This window comes from Naegleria lovaniensis (assembly GCF_003324165.1).
Source record: "Naegleria lovaniensis strain ATCC 30569 chromosome Unknown tig021, whole genome shotgun sequence".
Lineage (NCBI taxonomy): Eukaryota > Heterolobosea > Eutetramitea > Acrasida > Naegleriidae > Naegleria > Naegleria lovaniensis.
In genome coordinates this window covers 342,037-362,580 of record NW_025407843.1, presented here as the reverse complement: position 1 = coordinate 362,580, position 20,544 = coordinate 342,037, and the positions used below count along the sequence as shown (strand labels likewise).

At 33.6% G+C, this 20,544-nt stretch overlaps 4 protein-coding genes across 4 annotated transcripts; 2 read left to right on the top strand and 2 right to left on the bottom strand.

Moving 5' to 3' along the window:
• Positions 1-334: 334 nt before the first annotated feature.
• Positions 335-1,977, top strand: C9374_004578 (uncharacterized protein; the record flags this gene model as incomplete). The annotated part of the gene is made up of 4 exons (XM_044694232.1): positions 335-625; positions 792-1,250; positions 1,331-1,715; positions 1,775-1,977. The coding sequence occupies 4 exons, from the start codon at positions 335-337 to the stop codon at positions 1,975-1,977; spliced, it is 1,338 nt and encodes a 445-aa protein (XP_044548920.1).
• Positions 1,978-2,099: 122 nt separating this feature from the next.
• C9374_004577 (uncharacterized protein) lies at positions 2,100-17,147 on the bottom strand (the record flags this gene model as incomplete). Its single annotated transcript, XM_044694231.1, has 9 exons — positions 2,100-3,265; positions 3,364-4,520; positions 4,733-6,437; positions 6,494-9,234; positions 9,296-15,448; positions 15,508-15,773; positions 15,909-16,221; positions 16,479-17,081; positions 17,134-17,147. 9 exons carry the CDS (start codon positions 17,145-17,147, stop codon positions 2,100-2,102), a joined length of 14,118 nt encoding a protein of 4,705 aa, XP_044548919.1.
• Positions 17,148-17,349: 202 nt separating this feature from the next.
• Positions 17,350-18,342, top strand: C9374_004576 (uncharacterized protein; the record flags this gene model as incomplete). The annotated part of the gene is made up of 1 exon (XM_044694230.1): positions 17,350-18,342. The coding sequence occupies one exon, from the start codon at positions 17,350-17,352 to the stop codon at positions 18,340-18,342; it is 993 nt and encodes a 330-aa protein (XP_044548918.1).
• Positions 18,343-18,700: 358 nt separating this feature from the next.
• C9374_004575 (uncharacterized protein) lies at positions 18,701-20,497 on the bottom strand (the record flags this gene model as incomplete). The annotated part of the gene is made up of 3 exons (XM_044694229.1): positions 18,701-19,946; positions 20,019-20,411; positions 20,475-20,497. 3 exons carry the CDS (start codon positions 20,495-20,497, stop codon positions 18,701-18,703), a joined length of 1,662 nt encoding a protein of 553 aa, XP_044548917.1.
• Positions 20,498-20,544: the final 47 nt, after the last annotated feature.

The following is a 20,544-nucleotide window of genomic DNA, read 5'->3' as shown; positions in this document are numbered from 1 at the left end:
GGATTGTTTTGAAAAGAACAAACAACAATTGGAAAAGATCAACAAGCTCAATAAATGACATTTTCATCAAGTGATTTTCATGATGAGGCTAATCAGAGAAATCCTCGAGAGGGAGCAGGTTTCGAGTTTGCGAGCATCACAGTATTGTTATTACAAGATTGAGTATGCCCGAATCACTCACAGGCATTTATCGGCTCATAAAAGTTGCTTGCAAAGTGATGATTCGGGTAATTTCGTATTTTAAAAATCCCAATTAAAAAAAAAAAGCGAAAATCCCTAACCACTACTTATTTTTCATATTTGAGACGCAACTTGATTGTATTGATCATTCATCATGAACAGTCTTACCACCACCACTACGAAACGTCTTTTACAATGCCTTTCCTCTCATCACTCTATAAATCATCATGTTGTTCATTCATCCGTGATGGACAGAGGAATATGTACCAATTATGTCAAATACAACATGACCACCACTGGAACAGGACATCATTCTCATCATGATTCCAACCCTTCTTCATTGCATACTACCCATCAAGAACACACCAATGCAACTGGATCTCCTGTAGATTTATCAACAGTGTATGATTTTGCACGTCAACCTTCTGCTCCGATCACCTTAAATGTAAGTAAATGAGCATTCCAAATATATATAACACGATCAATCCATCATGAACAACAACGTATGATTCTGTTTGAAATCTAAACAATAACATTGTCACGATGATATGCATACCATACTCGGCAACAATTTATTCATACAATATATACATTTATTTCACACTCATTAGATGGTTATGAACTTTGGTTTAAAACTTAACAAACAAACTCTTTTAAATAGCTCTCATTGGTTAAAAGAAGAATTACCAAAACGTCTAGGAAGACAAGTCCGACAATTAGACAATTTACCAAATGGATTAAATTTAATGCCATCTGTACGATTAGTTCGAGATTGGTATATGGCAAGCTTTAATGATATTTATTATGCAAAAAAACCAAAAACAATGGAAGAAGAATTGCACTTTACAAAAATTCTTCAAGGAATTTTCACAAGACATCATCCAACCATGATTAGTGTTGCTAAAGGAGTGAATGAGTTGAAAATGAAATTACGAGAATCCATTTATCAAAATGATGCTAATTTTGATTTGGCAGAATTTTCAGAGCTGCATACGGCATTGGATTCATTCTATATTAACAGAATTGGAATGAGAATGTTAATTGGACAACATTTAGCATTACATGAACAGGTAAGGATATCTCATTATTACCAGTCCATGTATTGAACCTTGTATGATGCAAAATAATATTTTCATGCAAATCTTAATAGCTCACTAAACCAATGAATGGTTATGCTGGATTAATTTGTATGAATACGAATCCATTGCATGTTGCTAAGGATGCTATTGAGGATGCTGCAGATTTATGTCGAATGTCGTATGGAGACGCTCCAGAAGTAGTGATTATTGGACGAACTGATTTAGAATTTCCATACGTTCCAAGTCATTTGTATTATATTTTCTTTGAATTACTGAAAAATTCAATGAGAGCTGTTGTTGAGAACCATCAAGGTAAATCACTGCCAAAGGTCAATATTATTATTGCTGATGGAGGAAGTGATAAAGAGAATATTTCAATTAAGATTAGTGACGAGGGAAAAGGTATTCCAAGAAAGGACATGCACAAGATTTGGTCGTATCTTTACACTACTGCAAGTAAGTAGTCATACCTCCTAACATTCTTGAAAGCTAACGTGGTGCAAATAATATTACAGAGGTGAATCAGGACATGACTAAAATTGAAGAATTCACAGATAGTCACGCTCCTTTAGCTGGATTCGGATACGGGTTGCCATTGAGTCGATTGTATGCCAAGTATTGGGGTGGAGATTTGAATGTCATGTCCATGCAAGGCTTTGGAACAGATTGTTATTTGTATTTGCATTGTTTAGGAGATAAGGAAGAAGTGATTCATTGACCTTACAATTGTTAATTGGTCAAGCACAGAATTAAAACAATCATTTATGAATTAAAGCACCGTTAGAACTTTGTCAATGAATTAAATTATTATGATCATAGTACTTTTACAGACACGTGGAATTAATGCTTCTTGTGCCAACTCACCACAAATCCTCGATCATCTCCAGCTACAATTTCAGTCATGGCAGGATTAATGTCAATACATCGAATAGGTGCTGTATAATCTGTAATCTTCAATTTTGAAATCACACGCAATGAGAGAGCATCTAAAATGGCAATGGTTCCATTGGCCAATCCACACACTAACACATTTTGATTAATTCCTTCATCCATCCATGTGAATTTCATGCATGTAATTTTAGCTCTAATGTTTGAATAGGAAATTAAATCTCCATTCACAGTCCACAAATACAAGTGATTTTGGCCATTCACAGAATTCTGACAAAAACTAGCAATATCTCCAGTGGTGGGTGAAACTGCAATCACACTCACTTTACCATCATGTTTGATCGCTTTGACAAATCTAAAACGATTCAAATCCCAAATCATTAGACAACAATCTCTCGATCCACTCACAATCATTGAAAATTCTGTAGAAATGCAAACACACAGAACGGAATCCGAGTGTCCACTCAATGTTGCAGCATGATCTAAAAACTTGTTATCCTTATCTGTATTCACATTGGTGGTATCTGGTGTGTTCTTATTGTTATGAATCTTGACACGAGTATTGACACGAAAGACATGTAATGCTCCAATACTAGTTCCAACCACTAATACATCACCACTGTTTGAGAAACGAGCACATTTGTAAATTTCAGGTTGATTCATAAAATGATAGACATGAAGTGGCTTTCCAGTATCCCATTTACAAATTCTAAGAGTCTTATCCCAATGTCTAAATGAGAGATAGACTGGAGAGTTCTTACTTCGTTGCATATTGACTTGTCCTGAAGGTGGAATGAAAATTTGATGTTTTCCAACCGCAATCACACTTCCACTATACGTGGTTTGATCATTTCGAATGTACAAATCTTGAACAGCTTCTTTGAATATTCTAATATTTCCAGGACATAGTTCATTGGCTACTTTAAAGATATAATTCGTGATTGGAATGACATTAATAGTATCTTGTTCACCACCCATCAAATTCGTTGTAGCATATCTTTCAGGATGAGGTTTTTTAAATAATTGTTTTGGTGTTTGTCCATAGGTACATATTTGTGTCCATCTCGCTTCACGTGTAATGGGATCATCAATCAAATCGACTTCATCTGCCAATGATCCTTCATAGGTCATGTAGTGAAAGACATTGTAGCATTGATCGCTGCTTCACCACGTTGTTTGTATCCAAAGATTAAATCAATCCAATGATGTAAATTACGAGAGACATAATCAGATTCAAGAGCTTGTCTATGTTTTCTAATAAATAGTACTGGATCTCCTTTTGCCCATTTTGGTAATTCAACATCATCAAATCTCATATCATTTTGTAACACTCCAAAATCAATTCGATTTCTATTTTGTAAAAATTCAGGTAAATAAAAGAATTCTGGAATGAGTTCTTTAAAGTCAGATTTGGATTGTGTTTCACCGCTCGACAATTCCCATGACTTTTTAATGGAATGGAAGGTACGATCTGCCAAATCTAATTTACCATCATTGAATTCAAAGAATACTCTTGTAAATGGTTCCATTCTCACTAAATAATATGAAACTGCAATCGGTGTGGAATAATGTGAACCATAATGATAGGGTTGATCTTCAATTTCTTTTGTAGCTTCATATTGTTCAATAATTTTTTCAAGACGTTTGTCATTGAGAGCACCCATAGGTTTACGTAAATCACGGAACGTATTTGGATCTGATAAATCTAATTCCTCACTGTCATAATCTCTTAATATAAATGGAAATACAGGATATTGAGTGAGATCATTGAATGATCTTCCTGCCAAGATGTTCAAATGCATTAAATATTCAAAATTGCTTATAGTACCTTCCACCCATTTTTGTGTAATGGATTTTTTGAATATTAATTTACCATTCACTTCTTCTTCATAATTGACTAAATTTGGTAAATTCAAATTAGGTGTTAAATTAATATAACTGAATCGAGAGGATGGTGATGTGAGTAATGAGAGTATCTTATCACGTGATTCTCCATCTTCAAATGCAAAGAAGAATGATTTACCATTCACTAAAAAGAATTCCACAGCGTTGTTTTTCAACAAGTATCTTCGATTGTGAATTTCTCGAATAATTTCATAGGAAAAATTGTATGTCTTTTTCATTTCATGATGAGACTTGATATGAGAAGAAGAAACACCTGTGCTTGTTGTTGTTGTAGAATTGGTTCTAATGGTGAGTGGATAGGAACATGTTGCAATGAAATAGACTCCATCTTCACCCAACACTAATTCACCTTCTGTAATACGGAGAGGAGTAATACGTTTACATTTCTTTGGTTCAGAAATGATATTCGAAATGGTGAGATAGGAGTAATTATTGTTGTTACTGGTCGTTGTGGTACTATTCACTTCACTAGAACATGTCATTTCATCATCATTGTTATCCTCTGCACTTGTATTACTGGCCAGTATGGAAGAAGTATTGAGAGTAGTAGTAGTATTGTTATTATGATTGTTATTATGATTGTTTTATGATTGTTATTGTTATGATTGTTGTTGTTATGATTGTTGTTGTTATGATTGGCCATCATAGGGTTATGAGTTGAAGTAGAGTTAAGAGTAGACAAATTGGCCATTGTGAGAGTATGTGTGTTGTTGTTGATAATATTGTTGTTACTGGTCGTGTTGTTGTTGTTATTGGATGACAAGTTATGGTCCACAACAGTCTCTGTGTTGTTGTGGAGTCCAAGACTTTCTCCAAGACTTTCTTCCGCAACCACAAGCAGAGACAAACCATCATCCGATTGTGATTCAGAAAGAATTTGAGTCTTGTGGAGAGTCATTTCAAATGTTACAGATCTTCGTTCTCTTGGCACATGAGGATGGTCATCTACATCATGGTTGTTGGTGTTGGATCGATGTGAGAGACGATTCGTTGAGATATTTCCTACTACTACTGATACATGATGAGTGGTGGTACCACTACTAGCACCACTAATACTTGTACCACCAACAGCATTACCACTACTAATACTTGTACTGCCATCACCACTACCACCACCACCACCACTACCACCACTACCACTCATACTCATACCCTCTAATACAGTAACACCATCATCCATATGGAATGGTCTCTTTTTCAATTGTCTTTTCATTCTCATCTTGACTCTATTGGGTCCAGAAATGGAATCTAATTTATAATCCACATTTTCATACGTTTCTGCATCATAGGGTATAAATGCAAGTCGATGATAATCATTCTCTTTCGTGACATGAGAACGAGTGGTTGTTATCGTAGAACGAGTCTTGATGGTTCGATCACAGTATGCATTCATGGTATGAATATAGACATTGAATGCACTCACATCTTCATAGATACACTTGATCAACATTTTCCATTGCTTTCTAGCTTGTAAATCTGTGTCCATAATACTTTTCAATTTCAATATATGAGGCTTTAAAAACTTGACCTTATTCAATTCTAATTGTGCATGTTCATTTCGGAGTTGTTTCTTGAAATTAAAATCTCTCTTCTTTTCAGTCTCTTCGGATTTTAGTATTGTCTCAGTCACAGAGGTAAGTTTAGAATTGAAAACAGAGAATTCTGTATTCTCCCATTCTCGCACTTGATCAATAACATTGGGTTCAAATATTAATGTCGTGATATTTTCCGAGACGGTGGAGGCTTCTTCGACCATACTAATAAATTCAATTGGATCGTTCGGATCAAAATTCTTGAAAAAGACATTCTTCTTGAGAAAATCTTTATGAGTCGTTGAGTTCATGATGGCTTTCCAAACTTTTCGATTCAATTGTGGTAAAATGGTATCTGTCTTTTCAAATAAATGTGCTGTTCGATAGACGAGTCGAGTAATATACTTGGTATCTGAATAGAAACATTTCAATAATTTACCACAATTGGTCATTTCTTGATGTCCACTTGGTTCTTGAAGTACATCATGAATAATCAATTCAGAATGGAATGGGAAAAAGTATAATAATTGTAATAGTGTGAATATATGATCTGATTTGGATCGTTTAGAATCCAATAAAAACATGAATATTCTCTTCAATTGTTCAACAAGTACAATTTCACAAGTTGAGATTGGATTAAAATCTTGATTATCATTATCACTACTAGCATAGGCTCCTCCCTTCTTTCCTTTCTTTTGTATGATGAGACACCGCCGAATAGATTCAACAAACCAATAGATAAATCCTGAAATTTGATGAATGGAATGATTAAAGAGTGGTGGTTGTTGAAGAGTGGGAGTGGATGGTGGTATATGGGTTTGAGAATTCAAATCATCCGTTGTATATTCCATGTCTGGCCATGTCGAGTGGTGGTAGTATGATATTCTTCAGTTTTCGTAGTAGTAGTACTAGTAGTTGTTGTTCCAGTGGTAGCAGTACCACCAGTTGTAGTAGTAGTTGTGGTACTAGTAGTTGTGCTAGCCTCTTCATTGTTTGTAGTACTGCTACTACTACTACTAGCCTCTTCATTCGTTCTGATCAAGTTCATAGTTCCTTGACTTGTCTCTGATGGTTGTCCTTCATTAAAATTCATCGTATCATGGCTCTTTGTGTGTTCGACATGAAGTTGTTGCTGATGTTTCATTAAAATACATTCATATTCATAAAAACATTTTGCAGAGAGATTGGATTGTTCCCATGAAGGTATCATCTTTCGAGTATTCACCTTCTTCAATGTTGTTGAATGAGATTCATTCATACTCAAATAATTGTCAATAATGACCTCAACAATGGGTGCAGTGTTGTTCATGGAAGCAGATGGATAATGTTGTGTTGTAGTATTACGTTGAGAAGAGTACTGAGGCTGTTCTTGATGTTCCACCATGATCTTTTGATTGACATCCATGTCATCCGTATGAATAGCACTGCTTGAAATGGCATCAGTCGTATTGGTTGTTGTTGCTGTTGTTGTAGCAGCAGTAGTAGTAGTTGAAGTATGATTCAAAGGTGGATGCATCCAATCAACACTATTATAATCTGAAAATATCATACTTGTGGATTGTTTCAAAGGAGTGGATGATGATGATGTGGTGATCATGGTACGACGTGAATGATCTTCTTCATGATGATTGTTATGAGAGACCAGTTGTGAGAGTTGTTTGGTGAGGCTCTTGATGGATGGTAACGTCGTAGGATCGATTCTCTTTGAATCTTGATGATGATGATTGAATGAATGACCATTTCCATGACTACGACTACTTCCATGACCTGCTCGACCGTTATCACTTGTAGAATCACTTTTATGACCACCACCTCGAACAACATGATCAGAGCCACCACCACCACTACCTCGATCACCATGAGAACCACCACTACCTCTATCACCATAACTCGTTGTTGGAGGATATTCTGGTAAATCAAACCATTGAATAATATAATCACTTGCACAAGTACAAAAGGATAAAAATACAGCATTCAAATGTCCCTTAATCTTCTTTTCCTTCTTTTCAATTTGTTTACTTCGATTGGTTGAACTCTTTTGTTGATCCACATAGAGATAATTCTTTTGGAAAAAGAAGAGAATACCTTGTAATATATATCTTTGCATATTTTGAATGAATATAATATCATAACATGACTTCTCCATGACTAGTAAATATTGTAAAATACTTGTTAATATTTCAACACTTCCTTTCAATCCATATTGATTTAAATATGCTTTTGGAATATTTAAAATACTATAATTCACATATTCAATAATGAAATCTAGAGTGAGTTGAATAAATTTAAATGTAGATTCAATTTTTAAATCTAAATTTGATAAATAGGTTTGAATATACCAATGTGCTTTGATTTCATAAAAATATAATCGAAGTTTCTCTCCACCATTTTTGAAAAGTTTAAAAATAGTTTCAAAGACATTAATTTTCTCATCAATATTTCTAATGTGTGGAATTAATTTGAGAATTGGAATTAAGAATTCTTTAAACTCTAATTGTGCAAATTCATATTCAATGAGATTGATTGAATTTTTAAGTCTATTCAATGAATGTAAAGCTGATGAAGGTGGATGATGTGCTGTTGTTGTGCTCGATGGTGGTAATAGAGAATTGAAATACACTGATTTTGATCGCTTGTTCTTTCCAGGTGAAGCTAAAAGAGATGACTCTGGTATTCCTCTATTATGAATATTACCATCATTCACAACATGTTGAACGCTAGTATTGGAAATGGAAGTTGCAAAAAAATTGGATTTTGTATCATCATGATCTTCGGGTGATCCTAATTCTATGAGTTGAGAGAGATTGGGTCGATGTGTGTTCAATGTCATCATACGATCATCATCGTCTTGATTCATTTCACTTTTCTGATCGTTATCGTCATTGAGAGTTCTATCATGTTTGACTTGTTCATGATTATATGTGGTGTTGGTTGAATGATTCATGGTACTTGACAAACGATCATTGTTGGTGCTACTCTGAGAAATTCCACTAAAACTATTCGTAGCACCCACAGTATGCAAAGCTGTGGAAATGATCGAATGACTACTATCCACACTACGAAGAAGAGTGTTCGATGTATGTGCAGTAGTGGTTTGTGTAGTAGTAGTTTGTTGAGTAGTAGTATCAGTAGTATGAGTAGTATGAGTATCAGTACTATTATTTGCAATAAATGTATTCTTCTCTTGACGTGCAGAGGGTGGTGTTGTCGATGATGAAAATAATCCTAACATTAAATCAAACATGACTTGAAATTCTAAAAGTGATGGATTTCCAACTTCTAATAATTGTTGAGCTAATAAATGTGCTGAATTTGTTTTGACAAAATTTTCTTTCAATGATTCCTTTCTTGATAAATAAACTCCTAGCATTTTCAACAAGATACATCGAATGAGATTAGATTTTGTATATAAAAGTGCAATAATTTGTGAAGTAGGAAGAACTGAATGGAAATCTTCCAAAACATCATCTGGAGCCTCTTCCATTAAATTATAGAACATGTTGAGAACTGATTTTCTAGGTTCAATAGGTTCACTATTATGGTCATTATGTCCATTATTATTATTGGGATTATATCCACTGGTATTATTATTATTAGGATTATATCCACTACTACTATTGTTATTATTACTACTACCACTATTACTACCACTATTATTTTACTTGACGATGACGTGGATCAGAAGAATATTGATGTGTTAAAATAATATACTGAACAATTGGATATAAATAAGTCATTGAGATGGGAGATGGAATGATACATTTCAAAATCTTGATTGTGGGTGTAATAATTTTGATTGGCCATTCAATCTTTTCTGAAAAGACATATCCTTGAGACATGGCAAATAATAATCTTTTCACACCATTCACAGTGGTGAGCATAATGACTCGATGATGTTCATTCACTTTGCTTCGATAGGAAGATGAAACTAATTCTGCTAAACATTTTAACATTTTCTTGAGAGTATTCACATGAGCATTTGAATGCCAAATTCGATAATCTAATAATAACTTTTCAAATGCCATAAAATTATTAATGACTCCACTCTTACAAATATCTCGAACTTTCAAGTTGGGTGTATTGCCAATGACAGTACCATGATCACCACCACGATTACTACTATTACTGCTATGACTATTAATGCTATGACTACTACTACTACCATGAGTAATACTAACATGTTCATAAATAGTTTCAATAGGAATATTCAATCCACACATGACTAACATGCATAATAAAACAGCATTGGTAATGATAAATGGATTTGATGAATTTCCTTGAACCAATAAATGATAATTAATCATATCGTAACCTCCTAATCGATTCATTTCCAATGTATTCAATGTATTGTACTTCATCAAATAGGCTAATAGTAACAAGACATAAATCTTACTCGATGGATCTCTCATTTTAGCATAGAGACCTAAAATAGATTTCATTCCTCCAATGACATATAAATTTGCCTTAAATGTACATTTTGAGACGAGTGTAGTCTTACCAGAGAGATAACACTTGATAGGAATAAAGTTTGAAGTTCGTTGGAATGAGAGAGCATTGGCATTGTTATAATTTCTATTTGGAATGTATGCTCGAATATCAGAAGTGTTGTAAAAGTGATTCGAAGAGGTGTTGTTACTGTTAGCGGTTGTGTTATTGTTATTGGAACCACTCAAAGAAGAGCTGCTATTCGTAGTATTATCCATCATGGAGGTGTTGGAAGAAGAAGAGGTCGTAGTCGTTGGTGTGGCGGGAGTGTTAGTGTTTGCGGTTGTGATATTCATTGTAGTGGTCGGAGTAGTCGTCGTCGTAGTAGTCGTAGTCGTCGTCGCAGTATGACCAACCAAAGACTGTTGTTGAGAAGAGGTCGTAGTCGTGCCAGTGGTTGAGCCATTGCTGGTGTTGGTGCTGGTATGACTTGTCCTACTCTTTCCCATCGTCTTGTTCTTATTATTACTAAATACAACATCGACAGTATCCAAAGTATTGGATTGAGAGGATGATGTTGCCAATCTTGTAATAACACTTGCATCGACACTTGAAAATGCAAATACAAATCGATTCGATAATTGACTCAATCCTACATTATTAGAACAATCTTTCATGTAATAAATTTTGTTCTTAAATTTCACAACACTTTCCTCATTAATCATTTCATTACAAAAGTATTGACTGAGATCTTCATCAAAACTTCCCATATAATTTGGTCCTAAATGATACATCATGTACATTTCTTCATCATTGAGACATTCTTCAATAAAGAACATGTTACCTAATTGAAAAGCAGGACATACAAAAATAGATTCTTTGAGATGATGTGGCGAGTCGTATTGAGGATTTGTAGAAGGAGGTGGTGTACCAACGATGGTGGTGGTGGATGATGGAATTTGTGAGGATCCACTCGAATGGTTACCAAGAGTAGTAGTTTTTTGAGTTTCTTGCAAATGGGAAGGAATGGAACATCTTGTAGTCTGACTCGATGTATGATCATCATCTCTTGAAACATTACTGGTTGCCATTGTGAGTTGTTGTTCTTGTTGTTGTCGTTGTTGTTCTTGTTGTTGTTGTTGTTCTTGTTGATGATGATTTGTATTGATAGGGCTATCACCACTGTTATGGCTACTTGTACTACTATTACTTGTGCTACTACTCGTCGTACTCACACCAGTATGAGAATGAAGTGGTGATGGTAGTAGTGGTGGTGGTGGTTGTAGAGTGTCATTGGTTGTCATTACAGTAAAGTGATGATCTTCACCATTATTCGTACTGTTCAAATTATTGATAGTACTATTCACACCACCACTATTATTCAAACTACCACTATTACTTGATCTCTTATTCATGACACTCTTCATGGTTCGATTGAGCATGGAACTCACTTCAGTGACTTTGGCTCCCATTGCAACAAATTCTAAACTCGTATTTGAGAAATTTAAAAATGATTTAAATCGATCCACCAATGACTTGTCCATAGATTCTTCATGTACAACTTTTTGAACATGAAATCCATTCACATACAAATTAAATACATGTTCAATCTTATCTTGTAATTGAATCAATTGATAATTCAATCCAATAAAATACCATTGATATAATTTAAAATCATAGTGTGTGAATATTTCATTGAAACATGACTTGTCATTCGTTCTCTCTACTTGCACACTCAATTTCATTTGAGGTAACATACATAAATGCATGGCAGTAGAATTGACATGAGAAGAATAACTATAGAGATAAATTGGAGATGCCGAGTTGGTTGGAGAATATGACATGGCAGATACGCTCGGAGGTGTGAATGAAATGGATTGTCCTTTCATACTTTCATTCAAAGTACTTTCAATTCTAAACCATAGAGTGGTCGTATGACCTTTTTCACTTGGCCATGAAGAATAATTGAATTTTGGAAATAAAATGGCAGAAAATGTGTTGAGAGCTCTCTTCATGAGAATTCGTTCTTCCTTATCATGTGCAGCCTTACTTGATGAACTTGAAAATAATCTCTTCTTACTTTTAAGTTGTTTTAAATCATCAATTTTAAATATCTTATCCTTATTGAGAGGTGAAAAATCAATATAATAATTTGGAATGAATGAATGATCAGAGAGTTCGAGGAGAGTTTTGAGAAGATTGTTAATGGTTCGTGTGGAACATGATGAAGAGAGATGGTGTAATGAATGACTATTGGTGGTGGTGTTGTTGTTGTTAGTAGTAATAGTAGTAATAGTAGTACTATTACTTGTCATATTCATACCACTACTACTACTACCACCTTGTTGGTGTACACCATCGAAAAGATTCATGGTTTGAGAAATTCCAAAACTAGAACTACTAGTAGTAGTAGTACCACTGCTATTGTTACCGCTATTATTACTATTATTACTATTATTACTACTATTATTACTACTTGTTAAACCATGCTGTAGAGCACCTTGAACACTCCATAATCGATCTGGTGTAAACAATGTAAAATAATATTGCATTTCACGTGTTGAGAAATTATGAGAGGCTAACAACATGAGCAATTTGGTAATTCTTGATGAGAGATAATGAGTGGGATCCAACAAGACACTACTAAACTCTTTCATTAAAATGAGTAGTGATTTAGCCTTTGATAATCGATGTCTATTGGTGGAATAACGAACTAACCGAAATAACATATCAATCAAGAAATTGGCTAATTTAGGATCAGTTTCCTGTAAATTTCTTCCATACAATTTGAGTAATATTTCTGGAAATATTTCAGGATTCTCAAAAAGTAAAACTTTTTCTTCAATACACTTTTTAAATCTCTCCAAATTATTTCTTGTAGGATCATCATAGCAATACAACGAGTGATCACGACTCATTACTGAGAATTGAAGTAAATTCATAGTAAGATGAGTTCCATGTTCATAACTCTTAACAAAACCACACTTGTGAAGTGGTTGAAACATGGAAGAGAAGGTAATGAATTTCTTGAAATAGGTTTCATTATCTAAATTCTCATACATGGAGAGAGTTAGTAAATTAATACTAGATTGAACGATACTAAATACTAAATCATAGCATTCTAAATTATTACTAAATAGATTCAGTAAATGAATGACTCTTTCATAGCCTTTACATTTTCGAAATGAATTTTTAACATTTTCATTTTCAATGAATATTTTACGAATGCATACGAGAATTCGTTCACACATTTTCAAATGTTTTTTAGAGGTAGTGTTATTACCAATGTTGTTATTGTTATTACTATTATTGGTACTATTATTATTGTTATTATTATTGTTATCATTGCCAATATGTTGTAGAGAAGTATTATTATTACCACTACCACTATGTTGTAGAGAAGTGTTATTATTATTACCACAAAGATTACTACTATGTTGTAGAGAAGTGAAATTATTATTATTATTATTATTATTATTATGACTACCCTGTCCACTTCCTTTCATAATTTCTAATAAATCACAAATAATAAAATCCCAAGTCTGAGATCGATCATGAATGACAATCATTGAAATGACATCCAATGTATTCAATATCAATTCTTCATCATAGAGTAATTGGTAGAGAGCATTATCTTTTGGAGTCATTGCATTCATAAAATCTTTATGATTCTCTAAATTATTTTGTAAAAATAAATAAATCATTTTCACTAATTTGAGCATGACTTGAGTATTTCTATTCTCAACACTCAAATGAATGGCTTGTAAAATAATTGTAGTAAAATTAGAATTTCTTAATAGAACTTGTATCAGTGAAATTCTATTTAAATCTTCCATTTTGTCTAATAAATGATCACAAACTCTCATAATAGAATCAAAGAATTTCAAATGATTGGTTTTTAACATTCCAAGATATTCATTGAAATCTCTACATATCAAATCTGTTTTGATTTTATCATTTTGACATTCACAGAATATATGAATATAGTGATCAAATGTTTTGAGAAGTTGAATTTGCATTTCCTTACTCGTAGATGTGAAATTCTTACACATGTATTTAAATGGTTCACTCAAATACAGAGTTTTGAAATATTCTTCATGAAATAGTGTTAAATTAGATAGAATATGATCGAGTAATTCTCTTTTACAAATAAAGGAATGAATTTCATCATTTTCAAGTGTAGAGTTTAGAATTTGAGTAGAGTTTAGAGTGTCATGAATTTGAGTTAGAGTAGTACTACTACTACTACTACCACTACTACTACTAGTTGTAGTAATAATATCACTACTTGTTGATGTATCATTGCTGCAAATGGTTTCATTCTTCTTCTTTACAATTTTAGACATATCTGTCGTATCATATAAATAAACAAGTAAATCAAAAATATGTTGATTTCTTTTACAATCTCCCAAATCTTCTTGAATAGCATCTTGTTGATTCACAAGTTGAATATGAAGAGTTAAATCCAAAACAAGAGTAATCATGACATGAAGAATGGTTAATAGTTTTTGTTGTTGAAATTGTAATAAAAAATCTTGAATTCGATTCTCATGATGTTCTTCATGGGGCATGTCATTTGAATACTCTTTGGAATGCTCTTCATTTCTTTGACAAGTTACATTCTCTTCATTTCTTTGACAAGTTACATTCCCTTCACCCCCTTGCTGAGAATTAATATTATAAAATACTCTCTTCATCAATTCATAACCATCGCAATGTTCAAATTCCATCAATAAATTTGGTACTAAATGTAAAGATGTAAAAAGTGCCCATACACACATTTCAAACATGTAAAGTATGGTCATCTTTAAAAATGAATTATTCTTAAATAATTGAATTTCTTTTTCCATATCATTGAGAAAGGACATGACTTGAATAAATACTTTGGATGAACTCAATTCAATTAAATTTCGAATATCTTTGGATGCTAAAAGAAACATGTGTCCAACAGAGAGAGAAACAAAATTAGAGAATTGAATGAACAAGTGAATGATATTCTCAAATGGTTCAGAATGGTTGTTTGTATGACCTCTGGAATCATTCGTATGATCATTCGTATAATCTCTGGAATCATTCGTATGATCATTCATACTACTACCCACTTGAGTCATATCATTCATATTCATACTACCACTACTACTACCACTACTACTACCACTACTACTACCACTACCACCCACTTGAGTCATATCATTCACATGATCATGACATTGAAATAATCGTGTCATACTTTTCATAGTATTAAATAATATTCTCCATACTTTGGTTTGAATAAATACTTCTGTATATACATGAACACTCTTTTTAGATATTTGTAATAATAAATTAGATAAAATAATACTTGGGCTAGTATCTTCAGTAGTGAGTGTTTCTCTAATTTTATACTTTTCACTTGAAGTAGAATAGGTATAATAGACTTGAATATATTCTGCTAAACGTCTTCAATAGAACTAAGAATGGTATAATTTGTATTTTCAATGTGTTGTTGGGTGTAGGACGTGTTGTTGTTTTTACGTCCACAGAAAATTGGTTGTTGTTGTTGTGATTGTTGTGGTTGTTGTGGTTCTGGTGGTTGTGTGTTGTGGTTCTGGTGGTTGTTGTGAATGGAATGAATCATGAAGTTCAACAAAGGATTCGTTCGAGAATGTGAATCTTTCTGAAATGAATCTTGTTTTTGACCAGAAAGACCAAACCATAGACATGTCAATCTCATACATGTAATTACTGCAGTTGAGAGACCATTCATGACAGAGATGGTATTACACTAATGAGAGTTGTGAGTGAAAATTTGAAATACATTTCAATATCATGTTGATGATGAATAGTAGTTGTGAGTGAAATACATTTCAATAACATGAGTTCAATGAATACCATTAGTACTGCTATTACTACTACTTACACTTTCAAAAAGTAATGATAAAGACTTGGCAAGTAAACAACACAAACTATTATGATATTCCAATGATGATTTTCCATTCGTATCATGATGATTCATGGTTTCTGTAAAAAAGAATTTCTTCACCTTTTCAAATTCCAACACTGACAATAAATTTCTAATAAATTGTTGTTCAGTGTACTCTTCTCTATTCAATCGATTCATGAAATGAATAAAATTAGAAGGAGTAACATTGAATTCAGATTTAAATAAATTGCAAAAATGTCTTATAAATTCCAATGATAAATGAGTAACAAGTTGTGAAATGTTCAATTGACTGTGAGATGTATCATATAGTATCATCAATGCAATGGATATAATCATAGATATATAACCACATAGAAATATAACCACATAGAAATATAACCACATAGATATATAACCACATAGAAATATAACCACATAGAAATATAACCAATAAGTCGTTCATCATAGAAATATAATCAATGTATTGTTAATCATACATTTCCAAAAATATATACCAAAATATGTTCAACAATAGATCATCAATACATAATACACATCATAACATACCAAAATGGTAACACATAGTGAATATCTGAATTACTATCAAATGAATCTGAAATGAGTGTAACAAGTCGAATGAGTGATCTCTCTTTTTCATCTCGTGATATTGAATCCATATATTTCATCCACCAGAAATTAATTTGTTTAATATTATATTGATCAATGTCATGATAACTTGAAATGAATAATGAGGAATGATCATTTCTATGAGAGAGAATGGTGTTCATGTCTTCCATTTCATCATAGTCTTGTTCGTTATCAGAATCATTGAAAGAGTCATTGTTGTTACTTTTTGAATACAAGTTGTTATTATTTAAATAAATATCTTTTAAATGTTCTTCTGGAATGAATGATTTGGGAGAAAGAATGGAATTCCAAAATGAGAGATTTATATTACTCGAATTTGAGTGGTTATGGTGGTGGTTATGGTTCGTTTGTAATGATGATTGAATACCATCGTTTGAAATTTGAATATTCAAATTGGTTGGTTTCGGATATGTCGTGTTGTTGTTGTTGTTGTTGTTGTTGGGAATGGAATCATTGAAAGGAGTAATACTTGACAAGTTTCTTGTCGTATCTGATGATGTTAACAACAAGGTAGGACCGCTACTAGCAAAACGTTGACGGTCATTACTCTCCTCATCGAGAAGGAAAATGGCACCCTTGTTTGGACATTATTTTTTGAAGGGTGCCCATGATGATGATGATTGGAAATAGTCTTTGATACACTCAAAAATGAATCATGATGATACACGTGCCAACTTCTCTGAGAACATGCCAAAAGTCTGACCTTTTACAAAGGTATACGAGTGAGTTCATATAAACACATGGCATGTGGTCAGACTCACCCACGATGAGTGAAATTTATGAAAAAAAAATGATGAATCAAGATTACCATCATCATCATTATGGTGGCATGATGGATAACAAGGCTCATATCACCATCCTTGCTCTTACCAATGAATATTGCAAATTTAAACTCTCCAATGTTGATACAAGTATAGCCAATGCTCTCCGTCGTGTAATGATCGCCGAAGTTCCTACTCTAGCTATCGATCTTGTAGAATTTGAAAATAATACAAGTGTTCTTCATGATGAATTTATTGCTCATCGTCTCGGATTAATTCCTCTCAACAGCAAGAATGTTAATGGTTTTGCCTTTACAAGTGATTGTACATGTAATGGACATTGCGAAAAGTGTACCGTCGAGTTAGTGTTGGATGTAACCTGTACAGAGGCTCATCGTGAAGTTACAAGTAATGATTTAAAGTTGAAAGATAAAGACAGATATGATGGTGCTCCAAGCACCACTCTATCAGGTGATCAACACTCTGAAGAACAAAATGGAATTACAATCGTGAAATTAAAGAGAGGACAAGAAATCAAGTTGAAGGCTATTGCTAAGAAAGGTGTAGGAAAGGCTCATGCCAAGTGGTCGCCTGTGGCTGTTGCAACCTATTATATCGTTCCTGATATCAAGATTAAAGGACATATGAACACTCCATTGGGACCGACTGGTAATGATTATCAACGTCCTCACTATGAAGTGGCTGCTGCTGGACAAGCTATTTCTTCTTATTGTTTCACAGAAAATTGTATTACAGAAGAAGATAGAAAACAAATGAGGGAAATCGTTAAGAGATTTACAGAATCATGTCCAACTAAGGTTTATTCCATGACGCCCGATGATAGAATTGTTATTGATCTTGATAAGTGTACTTATTGTATGGAATGTAAGGAATTTGCTAACGAAGAACAAGCACTAGGACGTGATTTTGTCACAATCAAGGAAAAGGAAATGGGAGGGGAAAACGAGAATTTATTTTCACTGTGGAGTCTACTGGATCTCTTCCACCAGAGCAAATTGTAATGATGGGATTTGATACTTTGGTGTCTAAATTGGCCAAAGTAAGTCAAGAGCTTCGTAAACTCGATTCTAGTTTTGTTCATTAAATTATTCAAAAGAGCTCAATTCATTTTATTAGTACTTGAAGCTCTCTAGTGAACTTGTAGCAGCACTCGGATCGAAATTGTAATTAAGGGAGATGAATTTCTCTCAATCGTTATTGGTGACTTAGTGTTCCAAGCTTTGAAATAATGCATGCCATCAGTGAGTGCTGTTTATGCTCACCGAGTCTGTGGACAAAGGAGTGGGTGGGCTTTGGAAAGTCTAACAATTATTACCCTATGATGATGGATGGAATCAGATTGACCTCACTGGGATTGACTTAGAAAGTATTCCAAAGTCTTTTTGCAATCAATTTCATCCTTGTCGGGAGAAGTGAAAATAACACCCAGTTTTTTGAAAAATTCGACTCGTTCCTTTTGTGATTGATGGAAAGACCAAGAGAGTGCTCAACAAAATCTCTATTCAATGTGACAGGTGAATGAGCCTTACACAACGCTAACAATGCTCTTCTTCTAATTGCGTCTGCAAACATGTCTATCATGGACTTACCACTCTTAGGAGCTTTGTTATAAAGAACGTTAAATAATTTAAAAAAGTTAAAAACAGAATATGATGAATGAACATCCAATCCGAATTTCACATATTCATGAGTCTTGAAATTTGATTTGGTGTCAGATAAAACAATTCTCAATACCTTGGTAAGCTCAGAAGTTGAATCATTAAGAGTTAAATACATAATGTTGTACATGAGAAATTCTTCTCTGTTTCCTTTTAAACCCTTACTATATAAATCCTTTAGTCTCGTTTGACATTGATTGAATTCACTAATATCCTTATTCTTGATTGCAATTCTTGCATGAGTTTCATAAACAAGCACTGTAAATTCATTCTCAATGCCTTGTACAGTCAAATCTTGTCTAATTGCTTTCATTTGCTCACACAAATAATCATCATATGTAACTTCCCCTCTTTCATATTTTGAAACAACAAAAGGTAAAGATTTTTGTAAAATATGAAATGGTCTAAAGTCTTCTGGTTTAAGTTCGGATGATGTCCTCAAGTATTGCTTTTCCAATGCCTCCATGGTTCCTACAAAACCTGATTTTGCAAAAGAAGATGCTACCTTCATCTTTTTATGAGGTGGAGGTGTTGCTTGCTTATTCATGGTAGCTTTCTTCTTTTTAATTTTATCCAATTTTCTAAAAAGAGCTTCAAGACTCTCTCGATTCAAATTGTTTGCAGCATTGATTGAAGAAGAAGGGTTAATATAGGATGATTGAGTATTCTTTTGAAGCAAAAATGAAACAGGCTTTGATAAGGCGTTTGGATTTTTTACAAATGATGAAGGCTTGGTCGCTTGTAAAAACATGGTAGTACCACCGCTGTTGCTACTACTAACTGTTGCTGAGTTTTTACTAGGATCACCATTCGGAGCAACAATTTCTTCTAGTGTTCGTTTCTTTGTAATTTTCGGAATTTTAGGTAATGTATCTACTGCTGTGGTTGAGGCTGTGGAAGAAGATTCTTTAAGAGCATTTGAGGTTGTATTCCAACTAGATGGAAGACTGTTCGAGATGTATGGTGTTCATGTATATTTATACGGTCAATGACAATTTTAAAATTACAAAAACACTTACTCTGGCAGTGGAATGCTCTCCCAATCAGTGCTCAAAAGAGTATCGTTTCCCACATGTTTTTTTATCAATGACGATAAATATTGTTCGACAAATTTCTTGTCCCTATCATGCAAACATTTCATAAATAACTGCTCACAGAAATTAAAAAGATCTTTTGGGATAAGAGTGTTATTGGAAAGCTCCTCAATACCTAGAGATTGAATAAATCGTTGTGCAAGAAGAGTTGATGTTTGATTGGTAGATTTTGCACCACTTATATTACTTGTTGGTGTCGTAATAATATTGTTTGAAGGCGCAGTTGTGGGCGTATTGCCACTCGCAATCATCACTGATGATGGTGCAGTCAAGAAAGAAAGAGAAGACGAGGAGGAAGTTTTTGATTTGAAAGGCTTTCTAAATATATGGTTGCGGAATGAGTTGGAACCATGACCGGCCTCGTGTAATTAGAATACTTACTTTGCTTTTGCAGCAGTGGACATTTTTTATTTTTGTTGATGATGAAGTGAATAAAGAGAGAGAGGTAGTT